General features: G+C 33.9%; 2 protein-coding genes and 1 pseudogene across 2 annotated transcripts; all 3 read right to left on the bottom strand.

The window, feature by feature from the left end:
- Positions 1–1,503: 1,503 nt before the first annotated feature.
- On the bottom strand, positions 1,504–2,205 carry LOC145052194 (uncharacterized). The gene has a single exon (XM_078999999.1). It carries the CDS (start codon positions 2,203–2,205, stop codon positions 1,504–1,506), a length of 702 nt encoding a protein of 233 aa, XP_078856125.1.
- A 2,779-nt stretch (positions 2,206–4,984) lies between these two features.
- Positions 4,985–5,960, bottom strand: LOC145067700 (putative calcium-binding protein CML16 pseudogene; annotated as a pseudogene).
- A 705-nt stretch (positions 5,961–6,665) lies between these two features.
- LOC145052181 (uncharacterized) lies at positions 6,666–7,013 on the bottom strand. The gene has a single exon (XM_078999994.1). The coding sequence runs from the start codon at positions 7,011–7,013 to the stop codon at positions 6,666–6,668; it is 348 nt and encodes a 115-aa protein (XP_078856120.1).
- Positions 7,014–21,285: the final 14,272 nt, after the last annotated feature.

The raw sequence follows: 21,285 nt of genomic DNA, 5'->3' as shown, positions 1-21,285 counted from the left end.
ACATGATTACCTAAATGTAGACAAAAACCAAAATTCGTTACCTTTTCTAAATCATTAACCCATGTTTTTGTACGTATTCATTTATACATACCTATGTAGTTTTTTTTTTTCACTTATTCACTTAAATATGTTTTAACTATTTTTTTTTTAACTCTCTTAAAAAAAAAAGCTAATTTTTTTAACCGACAAAACATATGCCATACGCATTTCTTTTATGTTCTTTTTTTTTTTTTACTTTGAAGCAAAACCTAATAAATATAATCAACGTCAACATTTTTTCTTATTTGTTAAGCCAACATTTTTTAATTTTAATATTTTTATAATTATAAACCAATAAATAAAAGTAAAAGAATATTAAAATAAAAGATAATAGTATTACTAATTAAAAAAAATATAATAACAGTATATATATCAACTATGTATTTATTTATTTTTTTTAATTAAATCATTTAGAGTAAAAAATCTCTTATGAAAAACAATAATAATAAAATTATTATTATCTTTTTTATTTTATTAAAAATTTAGTTTAAAGTTAATAATATGAATAAAACTAGTAATAAAAAATATAAGTACATAAAAGAAAAAAAATTAAAAGTTAGTCAAATGATTATGGGTTAACGATGAAAAAGGTAAAGGTATAAAATGATGTATGAAAATAATATGGTGTATATAAGGTAAAAGAATAACAATAAAAGTTAGTTTAAGTCAATAATATTAATAAAATTAGATTGGAGGGTTTAAGAGAGATGTTTTCCTCATTTTTGTGGGCCACACCACCCTTTTCTTTACTTTCCTTTCTCTCACCTAAAACCCAAGGAATGGGTAAGAAGCTCCCCTTACTATTTATTTTTTATTTTTTTTTAAATATATTTCATACATATATTATACTCATTTTGTAGGGAATTAAAAACCATGAATTTTGATATATTTTTCATATTTTTTTAGTAGGTATATAATTTTATAAATATTAAAAAAAAAAAAAATGTCCAATAGCATGAAGAGAGAGAGTGCGGCACCTCCTCCCCCCACCTCTTCTTGCGGGTTGCTTCCCTCACCCAAGGGATGGTGTTCCAAAGTGATGGAAACTTCCCTCAAATCTTTCCTGCTATGATACCGTCCAACCTTAGTAATAAAAATATAAGTACTAAATAATAAAGTTAATAATTATTAGGTTTTAATAAAGAAAAATATTGTAAAACCAATTTCTAACAAGTAACTAGAAGAGGAACAACGAAAGGAGAAAGAAACAAGATATTTACATACTGACATACATAGTTTAGGGCTCACATACCACTCTGACCAGCTATAAGTATAATCATTTCTCTTATATTTCAACCATGCATACACTAGGAATTTTACATCATCAGCCACCTTCCTTGGGAACACTCGCCTTTGCTTGAACACCCAGTCACATCTAGCCTTCCAAATTAGCCAAACAACACCATAACATATACTGAAGAGGTTCCTTATCCTTTTCATGCAAGTTCCCTATTCAAATCAAAACTACACTAGATCTCTAATGCTATTAACCTGGGGTTTATTGATTCCGCACCATCTGAATACCCACACCCATACCTCGTCTGCGAACGGACAATGGAATAGTATGTGATTGGTATCTTTATCACTAGAATTGCATTGTGAACATAATATGGAGTCAAAGTTTAAGTTCCTTTTTTGAAGCGCACATCTAGTTGGAAAGCTATCAAGGTTTTCCCTCCATACGAAGCACATCACCTTGATTGGAACCTTATGGACCCATTTTATGATTATCTCCTTTGGTGTATTGCTTGGGCTGTTAATTTTCTTTCTTAAAGCGTCTACATTGAAAGCCCTGTCAAATGAGATGCTACAGTACTGGCAATCCAAACTCATGGTTGGTTGGAACACACCAATTTTGGATACAATCATGTTTAGATCACGGTTTTGGTTATCTTCACATGGCCTATATTTCCAATCCCAACTTATCTCACCAATTTTCACTATGTCACTGATTTTGCAGAATTTCTTTTGTTCCAATTTATACAACTCGGGAAACTCAGCTTTAAGGTTTTTGTCACCACACCATTTATCGTGCCAAAACAGAGTTTTATCACCCGCCCTAACATTTTTCTTGATTATCTTAGTAATGTCTATCCCATTCTTAGTAACAATATCTTTGACTTTAGCCATATTGTTCCACACGCCAGTGTATGCCTTTTTGGCCATATACTCTGAATGTTTGTTGGATAAATTGTGGATCCCTTTGAAGACTCTACTCCACAATTCGTTTTCTCCCTTCTTTAGTCGCTACCACCACTTAAATATCAAAGATAAGTTACATGCCCGCAATGATCCCAAACCAAGGTCTCCTAATTCTTTGGGAGACACCACCTTCTCCTATGCTACCCAACTTATTTTTTTTCTTTTCTTCCAAACCACTACAAAGAAAACGTCTTCGTATTTTTTCCAGCATATTGATGACCCCACTAGGTGCAAAAAAGAGCGTGAAGTAGTAAGAGGGAAGGCGGCCAAGACAGACTTATTGAGAAGTAATCTTCCCCCAAGTGATAGAGTTTTTGCTTTCCACACTCTAAGCTTAACCTAGAACCTATCGATCGCAAGCTTCCAGTGTTTATTTTGGTTCATGTTTGCACCTATCGGGACCCCGAGGTAGGTGAATGGTAATTTGGTCGGTTCACACCCAAATGGGAGCGCTAAGCGTGAAACCTCTTGCATATCCACCCCAATACCAAAGACTCGGGATTTATGGAAGTTTACTTTAAGCCCCGATGAAACATGAAAACATCTAAGTATCCTCGCAAGATTTTTAATATTCTTTTTTTTTTCATTCTCCTATAAACAATGCGTCATCAGCGTAAAAGAGGTGAGATAAAAGGATATCATGTGGAGTTTTGATGCCCTTGAATAAGCCTTTCTTGCATGCCGTTTTCTACATTTCAAATTCTTCTATGGGAGATCCATTCACAGGTACCAAAGCCCTGACTGATTTAAGGCATCCTTGTATCCAACCTCTCCATCTTTCCTCATATCCCATTTGAAAGAGTATCGAGTCTATGAATTCCCAGTTATCGAGTCGAAAGCCTTATCAAAATCGACTTTGAATAACATCTTCTTTTTGTATTTTTAGAACATAAGCACAATTCGTTGGCGATTAACGAGCCATCGAGGATGTTCTTGCCTTTTACAAATGCTAATTGTTCCTCCCCTATGCTTTCGCCAATATACATTTTAAGTCTGTTGGCTAGTGTCTTGGCGATAATTTTGTACATGTAGCCAATGAGGCTTATGGGTCGGTAGTCCCCAAGTGTGAGCGGGTCTTTTATTTTGGGAGCCAATGTGATAAACGATGAGTTACACCCCTTATCAAGCCTCCTGTGAATTTCAAACTATTTGACTAACTGTATAACATCTCTTTGTACTAGACTCCGGTATTTTTTTGATAAAACTGAAGGTGAAACCATCCGATCCCGGTTCTTTTTCGTTCCCACATGCCCACACCGCTCTCCTCAATAGTAAATGGGGCTTCTAGGGCTGATCTGGATGTTGTATCTAGAGTTTTGATGTTTGGGTTGATAAACTTTGGGCGTGATGGCCAAATTTCGTGGAACTTGCTCCGGTAGAATTTGAATACTTTTTTTTTCAGCCACCAATGAGATATCTATCACTAATACTTCACTTAACATCATTTTTTAATTAAATTTAAATAAAAAGTACAATAAAAATAGATTTTTTGAAAACTATTTTTCATTCAAAAAAAAAAAAGACGTTACACTAATTAAAAAAAGTGAGAATTTAAAATAAAATTCGAGAAAAACATAGAATAAACTATCACTACAATCATAGTTTATTTGGACAAACATAAAAATTTCAAACATAAAAAAGCTAATGTTTCCATTTTGGGCAATCCTTCAACTTTAATTAAGCTTTAAGATGTGAATAAGGTTTATGGGTTGTGTTTTCATATTGATGCATGACCACACTAACCACATCAATATCGTCTTCGTGTTGACTGATTACGATGTTGTAAATTTCACTGGATTGACAACATTTTACACTCATATGGTAGCATTTCGAACATATTTCGTCGAGATTTCGACTTGTACAACCCACTAAACCATAAAAAATGTTTCAAACTTTTCTCTAAAAATCTCTAGAGATTTGACTATCTAGTTCTTTAGAAACCAACGTAAATGTTAGTGCTAACTTCTCTTATTCCTTTTCCGACCAATTCATCATTGTAGGAGCCATAATTTTTGAAATTTAACAATACAAATATGTGAATGTAAGTAAAAGGTGAGAAAAAAATATATGGAAAATAAGGTGGTTTGTAGTGGTATTTATATAGGTAAAAATAAATAAATAAATAAACTAAAAACTAAATTAGCCTTTTACAATGGCCAAAGAAATGAGTCAAAGAGGAAAACTTTTTTTATTTGTTGTGGTCGTTGTCTACACCACATTGGACAATGACCACAAGCCAAAATGAGACACCGGAATGGTGTTCGTAGTCGATGTCTGATGTCATGTAGACCACGAATACATCCGTAGTTTGTATACCGGATGTTTTAATAGGACCCATAATAGAATAGTTTTTCTTTTTTTTAATGTTTTTAATTAACATCTTGATTGGTGGCTTTAGGTGTTAAATACGGGAATTATGTGGATCCAAAATCTGGTTTGAATTTTGGTGTTAAATCATTATTTTCATTCAGTGATAACATTTTCGTAGGTGTAATGATCCAATGATCAATAGAGGTGGTCTACCAAACCTTAGCCATTGTGCTTGGTATGTGTGTATGTGTTTCGAGCGGGTAGAATACATACCATTAATGTCATCTTGGAGTGGATTGATGTTTTAACGAGCCGGATGTGACGATAGACTACAAAAGAAACTGTAATTTTTTGAAATTAAAATATGTATTTAAAATTGAAACCCGACTCCTCAGCTCAATGAAGACTCTTTGCATCAAGTTAGGTCATGATAAATAAGTATCCAGAACATATATACACACAAATTAAAAGTATCCAACAAAACAATTAACAAACTATTCTCTATTCTCTGATGTTTCTTTTCCTTCGATCCTAAAACTAAAATGGATTTCATCTAACTCTCTGTTGGTTTGAAGGTTGTTCATATGCAAAGCAATTACGTTAAAATTTATATACAAAAAATCTACAGGGGAATACAAAATCACGAGTTTACCCTAAAGATCAAGGCAATGGAACGGGGAATCCAAACGATTCGGCTGCAGATTTAGCCATGACTCTTGCGAATTCACTAAAACTAATGACACCATCGCCATCTGTATCAGCCTCTTCGATCATCTCGGTGAGCTCTTTATACGTCAATGGCTGACCCATTTTTGCCATGGCCTTGGCGAGCTCAGCCCTCGTGATAACCCCATTCCTGTCTCTATCAAACGAATGGAAGACCTTGACAAGTTGTGTTTGATTGAAGATGTACTGCTCCGTCGTCATGTCTGGTAACATGGCGCGCACCATTTCCTCGAATTCAACAGCACCGTTGCCATTGGAGTCCATGTTGTTGAAGAGCATATCAATCTGATCGCCGGAGGGTTTGAGGCCTAGAGAACGGAGGAGGGCGGCTAGCTCTAGGTGGGTTAGGGATCCATCAGCGTCCATGTCGAACCGGTTAAATATGTCCCGGAGTTGTTTGAGTTGGTCAACCGGTATCAATGTGGTCGACATGGTGGTGGTGGTGGCCGGCCGCCTGATCTTGATCTCATATATATTGCGACAATCAATGGATTTCGGTTGTTTTGATTGCCTGTTTTTTGTTTAACGGCGGCGAGGAATGATAGGAAGGGTGGTTTAGGGAATAAGATAGGAGGAATGCATACATGTACCTTCGGAAGCCATGGAAGCCTCTTTCGTGTTCATAACAACAACAAATAAAATGTAAAGAGAACAGAAAAGGGGGTCATTGATTCATATGAAATGTCAACTATTTGGTTATGCGAGCTTTTGCAAAATTATTTGTATATGTTTTGAATTTAAATAAGTATAATACAAGCATATATGTACTCGATCAGGTCGCTTAAATTTTAAAAATAATTATGGTGTCAATAAAACCCGGGCATCAATAAGTATTTGTATTTCGGTGCTAAATTAATTCTATGCATAAGATGGGTCAAGGAATTAGCATATTTCTTTAAGACTTTAATTTTCTCTTTGTGACTTCGAATTAAAATAAAATTATTTTGGGTAAATTATTAATAAAAAAAACTGAAATTTTAACCTGTTTGTAAGAACTGATTACCATTTTTTTTTCTAATTTAAACGGCTATAATAGATATTTAAGTGATTATCTCTCCTTTTTTTTTTCTTTAAGGCTATGATAAATAGTATATTAGGATTTTACCTTTTGAGTTTTGACATGCATCAAGAGAGTGTCTTCAATTACTTCAAATTAAATAATACAAAGACTAATTCTACACGTACCTTCAATTACTTATTGTATCCCTACATGCAAGTATTTGAGTCTATATATACCTTATGTTTGAGTTTTTATATGAATGAGAAAGTACATATATTAGCACCCATCAATACAAATTGCAAGGAAAATGCTGCTATATAACCAAAAGAAAACGAGTATCAATAATCAAATGACCCAGATCTTCTAAATATGCAATATATATGCAGGGTCATACGACACCCTCTTCCGCCTTACGTGACTCCCCTTTTCCGGCGAGTGTAATCACATGACCACCACCGGCACCACCACAACCCACCATACAATGCGATAATCTGCCTTTTAACCAACCGAAACAATCTCTACTCTTTATAACCTTATCCAAGGGTGCCTCCGCTGCCTGTCTGCCATAAATCCTTCCGAAGACACACGAAAGAATGGTAAGCACCATCAACACCGACATGACTGCGAAGAATGGCCCGATGGATCCTGATGATGAATGAACGTCGCCTTGTGCTATGGGTTCTTGCTCTTGAGGCTGCTGACTTTCTGGCAATAGAGTTGATAGGGAAGTAGCCATTGTTGGATTGACACTAAGCTTAATTGGCAGGTATGTTTGTTTTGTATATATAATGGATGGCATGTACATGTGTTTGTAAGTAATGTACAAGACGGTGATGCTTTCGAATATGCTTTTGGCTTTTTTGAAGATGCAACTCAATGTGAATTACATGGAAAGGCAAAAGTGTGGGTAAAGTTAAGGCTTATTTAACATGGATTCTTTTGCTTTCTAAGAGGGAAGGACAGCCTTTTTTAACTTCCTACTTCCTAGCTAAGATTTCTTAATACACAATAACTTCGTAAACTATACTTGATTGAAATTGTTATATAAGATATTATCAGAATACACAATTCTAGTATGGAAAATATACATTCCGACTTTTTTTTATATATATATAAGATATGTGTGGATTTTAAAATAGTTTTTCAAAAGAGCAATATAAAATAAGAAAGATTTCAACGTATATAACTACCACCTATATACAAAAGAAATGGTGATAAAAAATATATTTCATAATAATATATTAAATAATGACGTATTCAAGTTAAATGTTATATGTACGAGTAATGAGAAACAACCACACTAAATCTACCAAAAGTACATTCATTGTAAACTTACCTAAAGATATTGTAAGACCTAAGGTCCCCACCTGAAATATTATTCTCAACCATATCAAGAACAACATCAAACATTGAACAAAAATTCTCATGATTAGTGGCGGATCCAGATATGATTGTAACTCGGATGCATAGTATAAAATTATTATTATCATGAGCAGTGGTGAAGCCAGAAATTTTTTTTAGGGTGTTCCTCGTAAATTAGTTAGAAAACATACACACCACAAACACACATACACACACACATATACACCACAAGGAAAAAGGCAATTACCGGCGACAAAAGTCGCCGATAATACTAATAGCGGCGACGCGTCGCTAGTACTGAATCGCCGCTACTGTTTCGTCGCTATTGATCACTATGTCGCCACTAATGAGAACGTCGCCGCTATTGACCATGTCGCCGCTAATAAACATGTCGCCGGTAATGACTCTTGTCGCCGGTAATAATAGTTTTCATTTTTTTTTTAATTAATGATTTTGGTTAGCGGTGATAATGTCGCTGGTAAAAGTGTCGTCGGTAATAACAATATTCGATTAAATATCAAAAACAATAGTGTCGACGCTAATTACAAATTAAATATTAACAAACATCCGATTAAATATCAAACATAATAGTGTCAATGCAAATTACAAACAAACATCCGATTACAATTAAATATCAAAAGTTATAATATCTGAGTAGCAAAACAACCAAATTTTTACAATCTACCAAGTAGCAAAGCATGACAACATATGCAAATAAAACACATCCTTACATACCACCATCTTCGTTCTCATCGTTTCCTTGATTATTGTGGGATTGAAAAAACGAATAAAGTTCATCCCTACATGTCGGGTCGTTGAGCATTGCACGAAGATTTTCCAACTACATAATTAATAACAATATATATAAACTTATAAGTTAGATTGTCAAACATAAACAAAAACTATCAAAATACATTGTTATTTTTAAACTAAGACAGAAAACCAAAGTACATTGATATTTCTTGCATTTGGGACAAAAACCAAATTACCAAACTTTTTAGCAAATAATCACCACAAAACCAAAATTACCAATTCAACATGCATTTTACGATGCTAAAGTAGATTGTTATTTTTAAACTAAGATAGAAAACCAAAATACATTGCTATTTCTTGCACTTGGGACAAAAACCAAAGTAGATTGTTTTACCTGTGATGGTTGTGGTGATTGTTGTGATGGTTGCGAAGGCTGTGTTGTTCTTTTTTACCGTCGAGATTAACATATATATATATATATATATATATATATATATATATATATATATATATATATATAATTTATAACATTATATACATATTATGTTGCAAATAAAACATTTAAAAACTAGAAACTTTCTAGTATTTGTATATAAGTTTTTAAACAATTTTATACATATTATGTTGTTGTGTTGCTCTTTTTTACCGTCGAGTATATATATATATATATATATATATATATATATATATATATATATATATATATATATATATAATTTATAACATTATATAAATATGTTGCAAATAAAACATTTAAAAACTAGAAACCTTCTACTATTTGTATATAAGTTTTTAAACAATTTTATATTTTTTTTTTGTGTTTTTTGGAGCTAGCTTGGGTAAAAACTAGAAACTTTCTAGTTTTTGTATATAAGTTTTTAAACAATTTTATAATTTTTTTTTGTGTTTTTTTTTCAAATTATAACAATATTTTTTTTTCAATTATAGCATCCTTTAACCTATTTTTATGGTAACCGATTATTATTGGTTATAGAAATATAACCTTATAAATTAATTTGAAGATTATAAGTTAACTATATAACTTATTGGTTAATTAATTTGGAGTTAGCTTGGGTAAAAACTAGAAACTTTCTAGTTTTTGTATATAAGTTTTTAAACAATTTTATAATTTTTTTTGTGTTTTTTTTTCAAATTATAACAATAATTTATATTTATTTTTTTTCAATTATAGCATCCTACTTATACCAAAACCACATACTTTTACATAATACATAAGAGGATGAAATTCACATACTTTTACATACATATACCACATATACACCAAATACAAATACATACATATACACACAAAATAACATCCTACTTAAACCAAATACACATAATTTCACATATATACATAATAACATCATATTTATACCAAATACAAAAGTTTCACAATCATATACTACATTTACAACAAACATACATACATTCACATACACACAATAACATCCTACTTATAACAAATACATATAATTTCTACTAAATACTCATATACCACATATACATCAAACACACATACATTGGCATATATACACCAAATTCACATATATTCAAACATATACGAAATATACAATCTAATTTTCACATATGACAATTTTCACATAATTTCACATATAAATACAAAATTCACAAAAAATGAAATAATAGAACTAGTAGTGGCGGAAATCAACGGATATGTAGCCGAAAAAACTCGTCTTCACTCGAAAGTACCTTCACCGGAAAAACTGAACAACACCACCAAAATCACTAAAATTGAACAATTTATTGCAATTTAGTCATCAAATTCAGCTTTTAATAATCATCAAATGTCCCTAAAGGTTAAACTACAAGTGGAAGTTATACAACTAATTGTCATTCAATCACCACAAACAACAAATTGAACAATTTACTTCTAATCCAAAACAACACCACTAAAACAAGAATATGAACAATTTATAACCATTCAATCACTAAATGAAGCTACAAATCGAAATTAACATACAAATTAAAAATGAAATTACCAAATCAACTTACCTTTCTTCAAGAAATGGAGTTAGAAATTCGTCCCAAAAGCTTTAACCACACCTAAAGAAATTTGCTTGGAACAATATGGGGAGAAATTTGCTTGGAACAAGCAAATTGAAGAGAAAATCGGCGAGAGTAGCAAATGGCGAAGGGCAAGGGCAGCAAACAGAAGGAAGAATAAAGAATGGAGGGTTTCTGCGTGCGTTTTTTTATCTACGAGAGACAATAGCGGCGACAGGGAACCCTTTACCGGCGATAATCACTAATAGCGGCGACAAACTGGAGGGAAGGGTACCGCGTCATTTTTAGTGAACTATTAGCGTCGACTTTTTTTAACCATTAGCGGCGACACATATGTCGCCGGTATTAGGTTTGACAGGATAAGACACCCCACCCGTTGGATTGGATATCTCATCGAATGGTTCAGATTTAACAAAGGGGGAAAGTGCGGATTCGGGTGGCAACCATTTAGCGGCGACACTATTACCGGCGACATTGGTTTTTAGCGGCGACAATATTTAGAGTCGCCGGTAATAGTGTCGCCGCTAAAGGGTATATTTCTTGTAATGATATATATATATATATATATATATATATATATATATATATATATATATATATATATATATATATATAAGGTCTGTACGAAAATTAAAATTTGGTCCCCCTAAATACAACTTTCTTTTATATAAGTAAAATATGAGAAAACTAAAAAAATAACTAAATTAATTAAAGTAAGAAAAATAAAATTTTATATAAATTGAATGGCAGAAAGTATAAATTTCTAAAGCTGGTTTGTTAAAGAATTAGAAGATGGGTTAAATTGTGAAAATAAGAGTATAAATAAGCGGCTAAAATTGTAGTCTGTAGTTATGATGAAAATGAAGGAGAATTAAGTGCATTTGCATGTTTAAAAATTTGGAGACAAATGGAATCGAACCTAAGTATCTTGAAGGTGGACGAACACCTCTACAAGTTGAACTAAAGAACTTGCTTGTTAATATTTGCACCAAATTATATATATTAACAAATTAACAATATAAAAGATTTTTTTTTTGAGAACTTGAGGGTGGGCCTGGGGTCAACCTGGCTCTCATGTGGCTCCGCCCATGATCATGAGTCCCTTAACTGAAAACCAATTATAAGTGGCGGATCTAGACATGATTGTAACTCGGGTGCATAGTATAAAATTAATATTATCATGGGTCCCTTAACTGAAAACCAATTATAATTACAAATTTTCTGTATAAAATTTAAGTAAGATTGCATGTTAAGTGGGGTGCATACACCCCACTCAAAACCCCGAAATCCGCTATGATCAAATTAAAAACTTGGATTTAGCCAATAAGTGGCACGATTAATACTTTTTATGTTCATTATATCTCAACAACAATCAATTATGTTAGTATAAGGCTTGTATAATTCTTTTTTTTCTTAAACAGTTTTTTGACCCTCTTCCATGTCCGACGCATTCCCGCATAGACATAACCGAATGCAATATTTTCATCTAAATCGTATAACCACAAAAGCCTTAGCAAAGGAGTCATTACAACAATTCCTCCAAAAAGTCTTGTTGAATACAATTTGTTTACATTCAACCACATTTTCCATTTTAACTGCCTTGAATTTAAACACTACCATTACTTATAAATCAAACTTTATGTCCAGCCATGTCTTTTCTTAACGAATTCAATGGACACTTATTATGATTATAACACCACAAGAAAAATAACATACACCCATGCTTTTTCAAGCCTTAAAAATGTGACCATATCCATATAATCACACTTATTTTTTTCAATGAAAGTGTGACCACATGTTTTGACACCATATGCACCTTATGGTCACATTAAAATTCAACATTTAAAAGTGTAATCGTAGCATAAAAAATGTGACTATTTTGTTGGATTAAATCAATGATTTTATCGAATATGTAACCGTAAATACTTTTTAGACACAAATTTGTGTTAATTAAGTGGCGTTAGGTGACCGTATGACAACATGAATGTGTTATTAGAGTGGCGTTTGCTATTATTTTGTGACACATAAATTTTTTAAGTATGACTATAACCTACCTTTTAGTCACTTATAAAAATAATTTAAAGTAAGACAATTTTTTTAATTATGGTTAATTTATATTTGTTGCGACAATTGTTTGGTATTAGTGATACATAATTGTTCAAATCATCGTTAAATAGTACTTATAGAAACACATTGTTTCTAATTGATGTGACTCTTTGTTACCCTTTAGTTATATTCATTAATGTTAAAGCGGGACACATGACATCATTTAGTCGCATAAACAAAACACATAAATAAATAAAAAATGTAACCATTGTTTGCTTTTTGTAATTGTAACATCCCGATGATAAGGTACTTCTAATTTTAACCCTATAATTTAATTATGTTGCATTTTGGCCCCTGAGCTCAAGAAGGTGTGCAAAAAGAGCCCTAATGGCATTTTCGTAAAGAAGACTTGGGGGAGTACGCCGTGTGTAAGCGTGTACGCTGAGCGTACTAGGGCGTGCCCTAGTACGTTCGACGTACATCTTGTATGTGAGGCGTACATTCCAGATATGGACACCCTAATTTTTAGGGTTTAACTCGTATATAAACCCCATTATAGCCTCATTTCCCTTCACCTCATCAACCACCTTTCTCTTAGATTGTTCTTGCAACCCTAATTTGCCTTGTGGAGCCATTCCAAGCTTAAGAGTGTGTGTTTTTGTGCTTTGAAGAAGAAGGAAGGGAGTAAAGCTCACCTTGGAGGAGTGAAGCACTTTGGATCTGGGATTTGTACCTCATTGGCAACCTTTTTAAGGTATAAAGCTTGGAATTTTATCCCTCCATCATATAGATCTAGAAATTGGTGTTTTAATGATGCCTTTTGGTCCAAAAATGTTAGATCTTGAGCATGGCATGTTCTTAACCCATTAAGATGTCCTTTTAGACCCTAGGAGGGGTCTTAAGTCATAAAAATGGAGTCCCAATGGTTGGTTTTGTCCTATGCATGTTATGAAGTGTCTCAAGGCATTAAGATGTTGGGTTTTTATGGATTAAGCACTTATTGAGCATGCAAGGTCATAAAGTGGGATACTTTATGACTCCTAATGACATATTGACCTTGGATATGCATTTGGACATGTTAAGACGTTATATTAAGCAGTTAATGGGAAAAAGAAGAAGTCTACGGTTACACCCAACATATGCAGTCAACGACCTCGATATGGTCAACGGAGGAGTACGCCCAACGTACCTCCAGAGTACACCCCGCGTACGCTTGCTGAGTTCACTCGAATGGGTGACTCGGTTGGGTTGACTCGGTTGGGTTGACTTAGTTGATTTATGGATTTTGACCAGTTTGACCTTGACTTTGACCAAGTTTTACCTTAAGGGTATTTTGGGTATTTTGGAATTTTGATTGTGATTGGTCACTTGGATGGATAGGTTTCAGTTGGAGCTGAGATTTAGAGACGAGAAATCATCAGCTTTTGTCCAGTTATAAGGTGAGTTTTCCTCACTGTACTTACAGGTCGAAGGCACCAAGGTCGACCCATTGGTTTGATATCTTGCTATTCTCTGATATTTGGAGGGTTGTTTCTTTACATGCTCATGCCTAGAGGACCTGAAGGTCAAGTTCGATTTGAATCGTCTTCGTTTGGGGGCAATGGATTGGTGAAGCTGGTGAATGGTGCTCATTCTCCTGCGAAGAAAGCCGCATTGACTCGGGAGTAGTTTTTGTTGGATTAGTGTCTAAGTCCATAACTATTTTGGTATGTACTTGACCCGATTATGAGCATGGTCCTTTTGGGTTGCCTTCACCATAGCAATATGTAGGATGAATTAAGGAGATAAAGGTTTAATTATGATTTATTAATATATTATGAGAATAATATATTAAAGGAGAAATCATATTGTTTAATTAATATTAGTCAAGAATTAATAAAGAATTAATTCTATGGCTAAAAGAGATTAATTAAACTTAGGGGACTGGAACGATAATTATAGGATAATTGCAATTGGGCTATGGATCACCTTGGAACAATAGGTTGGACAAATTCTATGGGAAAGCCCATTAGAAATCGTCCAAGGCATGTTCCAGAAGGGGTCCATGGGCTGCTTAGGGCTTAAGCAGTCAAATTAGGGTTTCCTTGTTGGATAACCCTAATAGCATAAGTATATAAGGAACCCTTGGGCACCAAAAACGTGGCTAACACTTGGATTAGGGTTTCTAGCCGTTTTTGGTGCCTCTCCTCTCTTCTCTCCTTCATCCAATTGCTTAGTGGTGTTTGTGAGACATCCCCAAAATCTCGGCCAGAAAAGACCGATTTTGATTTATATAATCAAAACTCGGGGTGTCATGTTCCGATACAGACCAATAAGCATAAACGATAACATTACAAGTCATTCAACAAATATATACATATACAGACTTGTAAACAAAACAACTTGATGGTTCATCCATCTTATGCCCTCGCGCCACTTCCTGTAATACAAATAAAACTGAGTGGGTCAGGCTTGGGAGCCTGGTGAGCATATAGGGTTTTCAACCCACAATAAATAATCATATTTAATTTTCACCAACCAACAATAACCCAATTACCCATTCCCGTTATTCTCACTTTATGTCCCTAAAACAACTAACATAAGGGACCTAGTCTAAGAATATTTCATCGGGGCGACAACACATGCTTCAGGGGTACCTCAGCAATATAAGTCAAATAAGACAACCATGAGGGGGATGGAGTACAACGAATGAACACCCAAGTTCATTAACACCTACAGGTGGCAAACCTGCTAATGTTCCACAAGACTGTCTAGAAAAGTCTGTGGTCGTCATCTAAACTCCGCTAGATGACTGAATCAAAACAACAACGAGGCCTCTCATCTGTTTATTACACACCAACTATCTACCCATGTTCTACCCAAAATATTAGTAGATAAAAATATACATTTCATACATCGTTTAAAAACCTGTATAGCATGCTTTAATCAATACATATTCCACATAACAGATGAGGCACACACACATAACACGTATTTCATAGAAAACAAATCAGATACATGAGATAGAAGAGAGTGAATATACATTCACACATATAACACAAAATATACATATAACACGTATTTCATATAAAATACTTCATAATTATGCGTTAGAAGAAAGTAACAGCACACTCACACCTATAAACAACAATATACTTAATACACTCGAACCATACTTGTATTATTATCGTGTTTATGAAAGGTAGTATACACTCACTTGATCAGAAGATGATCGGACAGCACTACGACTTGCAGAAGTAGTAATCCTCAGCAGATCTGGAAGATCTTCACAAAAATCGAACTTCTCTCGGGCAGAGCTTCGGCTCGGGAACCACACTTCTCGGGATCTTCGGGATCTCGGGACTTGCTTCGGGGCTCGAGAATAATACCGGGGCTTCGGGGTATTTCTGGCATGCAAATCGATGCAAAATGGGAGAGAGAAGGGAGAAAAATAGCAAAGGAGTCGGCTGCCCTCGCATCTTATTTATAGGAGGCTGGAGCCTCGGAGTACGCGGGGCATACTGCTCCGAAATCGTCACTGCGTTCGTCATCCGAATTCCTCGAGTGCGAGTGTCGACATCCTCGGTGTACGCGGGGCGTACTTCGGATCAGATCGGTGACTCCTTCGGATAATCATCCGAATTAAAGATTAAATTTAAATACAAATTATTTAATAAACTTCGGAAATTCATATCTTCTTCATACGAACTCCGTTTTCGACGTTCTTTATATCCACGCGAAGGTGAGACTATGCTCTACAACTTTCGTTTAGACTCCGTCGGCTAATTTTAAATTTATTTTTATTATTTATTTTTAATAGGTCGGGACAGAAAAACTTCGTTATAAATTCATAACTTCTTCGTTTGACGTCCGTTCTCGCCTAACTTTTTATCGCTTCGATACCAACAACGAGACCTTCGATCCTCGTTTAGATTGCTTCGGCTAAAAACCCCTCGATCTCAAATCGAGTATAATAGGCTGCATACCGCTAAGCCGAAACTTCAATAAATCATAACTTCCTCATACGAAGTCAGATTTGGGCGTTCTATATATATTCGGAAACCTCGTTTCAACTACTACAACATTATTCAAAGATATCAAGTTTATTTTACACTTAAATTTTGACGCTTATTTTTATTCTTAATTAATCAAACCACATAATTAAGCAATTAAGCACAAAACACATAATACTCAAATAATAAAATCTTATTATTTCAAAACGGGTTACAAAGGTTAACCTAGACCATTACATTGCTAAAAATGGCAAGCCCGGAAACACAGGCGTTACAGTTTGTGACTCCATTAGAGGTGCAACACTTGAGGCACTAAGCTTTTTGAAGCCAATCAAAGCAAGGAGTGATTGTTATTGTTATATAACAATCAAAGGTAAGATCTAAACCCTATTTTCAGTTATAGTTTATTAGATCTAGGGTTTATGGCTTTGGATATCAATTGCATGTTCATTAGACAAACTAGATCCAAGGTTATTAGGGTTTGCATGTACACCATAGGATTGATGTATTGCTAAAAAATTCATAAGTGGTATTAGAGCCTAGGGCTATTTGTTAGTGAATTGATACTTATTTGATAGTTTATTGGCTGAAAAATCGATTTTTGCACCTTCTGCTTGACTAACTCGGCGAGTCAGTAGATGAACTCGGCGAGTCCGAGGGTCTGGCAGTGTTTTTTGGCGATTTTCTGCTGTTTTGGCTAGGGATAATTACCATAAACGTTTTTAATTCATAAAAATCCGATTTTTATTGATATTGGGTGATTATCCTTGCCAAAATAGAAGATAATTGTCAAAATTTAGATAATCTTTTGTTTTATTAGATAAAGATTGATTATTTGTAATTAGATTTGAATTATCTTGTAAAAAATTTTCAATTTTCCCCTTTAGGTTTTATAGTTTAAATTTGAACTTAAAAGTTTTTGTTTTTAAAATTTAAATAGTTAAACCCTAATGTTTTGAAAAATTTCAAAACTTGCCATTAAGTTTTGGAATTAAAATTTTAATTTTGAAATATTTAAATTCTAAACCCTAATGTTTTGAAATGTTTCAAAACTTGCCCTCAAGTTTTGGAATTTAAAATTTTGATTAATAGTTTAATTATGTAATATTTAAATTCTAAAACCCTAGTATTTTGAAAAAAATTCAAATTACACCCACATGGTTTTGTTAAGTTAATTAAAAGTTTAATTAAAAGAGAAAGTTAATAAAACCACCTAGTATTTTAAAAGTGTAAAATACACCCTATACTATATATATGTAACACTAAAAGTCTAATATTATATATATATATATATATATGAGTAAATAGTCAGTCTTACCGTTAGTAGGCCTCATTCACGAAGTTGGTCTATAAGGGGTGTTTAAGGAAATTGCCTATAAAATGGCGATTGAATAGGTATCCACTCTTACCCACCGCACTCTTGATTAGTGGATGGTCGTTAGCCAAATGAGTAGGATAGGACAGAAACCTTCCATTATAAGTATAATGAAGTACAAAGTAACTAAATGTTTTTTTAATTCCCAAATCATAGTTACTTTAGGCAAAATGTGAAATTGTATGCTAATCCATGGAATGACACTTTGTACCCTTTCTGAGGCGTTAGTGGAGCGTGTGTGGTTAATCGGCACACTAATTTGGGTTTGACATTGGTAGCAAAGGGTAGTTCGATGTTTATCATATATTTATGGAGCATGTGTGGCTAACCGACACATTGATTAGGTGATAGTAGCATTGAGTGCACCACGTGATTCGCATGGTTATTCACACCTTGTTTGTGATCCTCGGCATCCTAGTCGCAAATAGTAGGGCATAATCGAGATTAAACATGTCATTGAAAAGTTCAATGAATCTCAAAAGATCTAGGATTTTCAATTCATTTAAAACTTAAATTTCTTTTTCATTTTTTCATGGTGGAAATTGGTAAATCGTCATTTATCTACCTTCAAATATTCTGCAACTAGATTACGACATCCCTCTTCTAGGTTGTAGAGTATTGTGTAGGATCCTAGCCTTGATGTTTCATTTGGGTGTTACATCAAGGATTCTAATCAACTTGACTTGAATTTCTCCCGTTTTGTAGATGTCTGAATCTAACTATGGTCTTCCCAAATCCCATGGAACAAGTTTTCCGTGTGAAGATGATATTCCATGATATGATCAAGGAACAAGAGATCATGCTTCACTTCCTCCACCTCCTCCAATTATTCTCCCTGACCCACAAGTTCGAAGGCTTGAAAAGTTCAAGCTCTCTCAAGCCCTTTTGGCAAGTAAGCACGAAGATGGGAAACCTGTGTGTGCACACGTCTTAGAGATGAAGTCACACATTGACAGGTTAAGGATGTTGGGTGTCGAGATTTCAGGTAAGTTGGCTATTGACTGGGTTCTTCATTCACTTCCTGAATCATATAGTGACTTTGTTAGAGAGTACTATACGATGGACCACGACGTGACCCTCATTGATTTGACCTATTTGCTTATAGCTGCTGAATCAATGATGATTTGGTGTGTTGATCAAGCAAATTTGTCTGGTGAATCAAACTCCAAAACTTCAATGGACACTAGCAACATTGGAAGTCCAGAAAGGACTAAGTATGGGATTGTCCCATGTGCTTTTCCAAAGAAGTCCATTTGCTTTTATTGCCAAGAGAAGGACATTGGAGACGACGCTGCCCTGTCTACCTGAGAGATCTAAGAGATGGGAGAGTCTGGTGTTATGACTCTTCTTCAGGTATGAAATCCACTATCTAGCTCTTTTAAGTTCATATTCTTTGATTTTCAATACATGATGTGATAAGATTACATTTTGATGTTTTGTAGGATCGAAGAAAATAGAGGAAGCTTAAGGGAAGAAGTAAGCTGAATCTGACCGTGAAGAAATGGATTTCGATCGCATTGCTTGAAGATCGGATTTTTGAGATACTACTTTAGAGTTAGAATAGATTGCTTAGAAATTGAAATAGCATAGTTTTCATTTGAATTACATTGTAAGGACAAGTTTTTCCGCAATAAAATAAATTTTGATTTCGTCTTATTTATTTCTCCTTACAATGGCATATGTGAAAATGGATGTTTATGTATTTCTAATTTTAGCAATGTTGAATTGGATGTGATTCTTGATTTTGTTATTTGTGAAATGTCGAGAATTTACCAAATAGGGAGAGTTTCTCATCGCCCAAGTTTCAATTGGGCAGAAACTTGGAATCATGCAACATGCATTGCGTGATGAATGAGAAACTTCATATTTGGAAATTAGACTAAATCTTTGGGAAAGTGTCAAGTGAAGGACTGAGAGATCGAGTACACCACAAGAGTGATAAAGATATCCGTCATGATTTACTAAAGTTTAGTAAATATGATTATACTTATAAGATTAAGTGTAATTCTGAGTTGGTTGAATGAGTTTCAATGAATAGCAGAACGAATAAAGAAGAATCAAGTAGGCAGAAAGATAAATATTTCTCCATTCTAATATGAAGGGAGAGTACCTTTTTATTGTGTTTTATGATAAGTCTTAATGATTAAGAACCATATCTCAATTGATCCTCTAAGTGAGTCTTAGTGCATTTGTATGTCTAAGAAGAGGAATCGAGAATTGTGGAAATGGTTAAACCAACAAGTCAATCATACTTCATTCCAATATCAAGTCTTAGAGTTATACTCCAAGATTGTGAATTGAGTGACACATCTTTAGTAGGTTTATAACACTCAACAAATGTGGAATTGAAAAAAGTCTTCTTATTCCTGCACATTTGAGATTGGTAAGTTGTGATGTCTTGGATAAGACCAAGACCAACTAGAACCAATTATGTGAAGTGATAGTCTTGATAAAAACTACATTAACTCTTGAATATTTGTTTTGTCAATGAATGTTTCTTGACAAAAGAATCTTATGTGTCAAGGAGTTAGTGAGAGTCTTAATGGTCTTGAAAGGTTTCAAGAACAAATCAAGAGTTAAACCTAGTTGATCATCACTAGCACACGACTTGAGGTTTAAAGCCTATCGTGGATGACATACTCTTTTTCTGTGCCATTCCAATTGAGTTAATTATGCATGTGAGTTTTATGAGTTCTCAATTGAATGCATAAAGAAAAATCACCTTGATCAATGGAAAGTACATTGATATGAAAGGGGAGTTGCTTGGAAGACATTGTGGGCATTCATGTTACCATGAGGCAAGAAATCGAGATTGAGCACGTTCAGTCCATATGAGTTTGGATTTGTCGCAAACTTTGGTTTTGGCAAATTCACATGGATAGGAACATATACACGTTAAAATCTAAGTGTCATGAGGTTTCCCTCCTTCATGAAAATTATTATAATGAAATGCTTTCACTAAGAGAGATTTTAAGAAGATTGCAATTGTGAAAATTGTAATCTCAAATTCGATTATGATTACGGCATCCCTTTTCATAGTTCGAATTGTGAGATTTTGCAATTAGTATGAACATTTGGGACTTAGTAACATAAGTTCTGAATTTCTTTAGACACACATGTGAGATTTCTAAGGCAAAGGTGTATGAGGTTAAGAAGTTTAGATAAAGGCTTATCAAAGCATCAGGTATTTAGAAATATGTACTTAAGGAATTCAATAAACATTGTTTTCTGGAAGTTCAAATGTTTTCTGAATATATGTCAAAGCTAGTGGGAGCATAAGTGCTATGCTTGTATGGTAATAATCATTGTGTTAGTGGGAGCATGATTATTATTTCAAGTATTGCAAGTTAGCAATATTAATTATAGAAAACAAAGATTCACTTTTCCAAGTTTTAGGGGTTGAAAAGTTGTTTTGTTATAATTAAGGGAGAGAATATTATACTTCATTTCAA

The sequence above is a fragment of the Lactuca serriola genome, chromosome 1 (genome assembly GCF_051521515.1).
Source record: "Lactuca serriola cultivar US96UC23 chromosome 1, Lser_US96UC23_V15, whole genome shotgun sequence".
Classification (NCBI taxonomy): domain Eukaryota; kingdom Viridiplantae; phylum Streptophyta; class Magnoliopsida; order Asterales; family Asteraceae; genus Lactuca; species Lactuca serriola.
Note: the sequence above shows the minus strand (reverse complement) of the source record. Positions and strands in the feature narration are given on the sequence as shown.

Coding starts and splice junctions, on each gene's coding strand:
- LOC145052194 (XM_078999999.1), bottom strand. CDS start 2,205: ATGGCCAAAAAGGCATACACTGGCGTGTGGAACAATATGGCTAAAGTC.
- LOC145052181 (XM_078999994.1), bottom strand. CDS start 7,013: ATGGCTACTTCCCTATCAACTCTATTGCCAGAAAGTCAGCAGCCTCAA.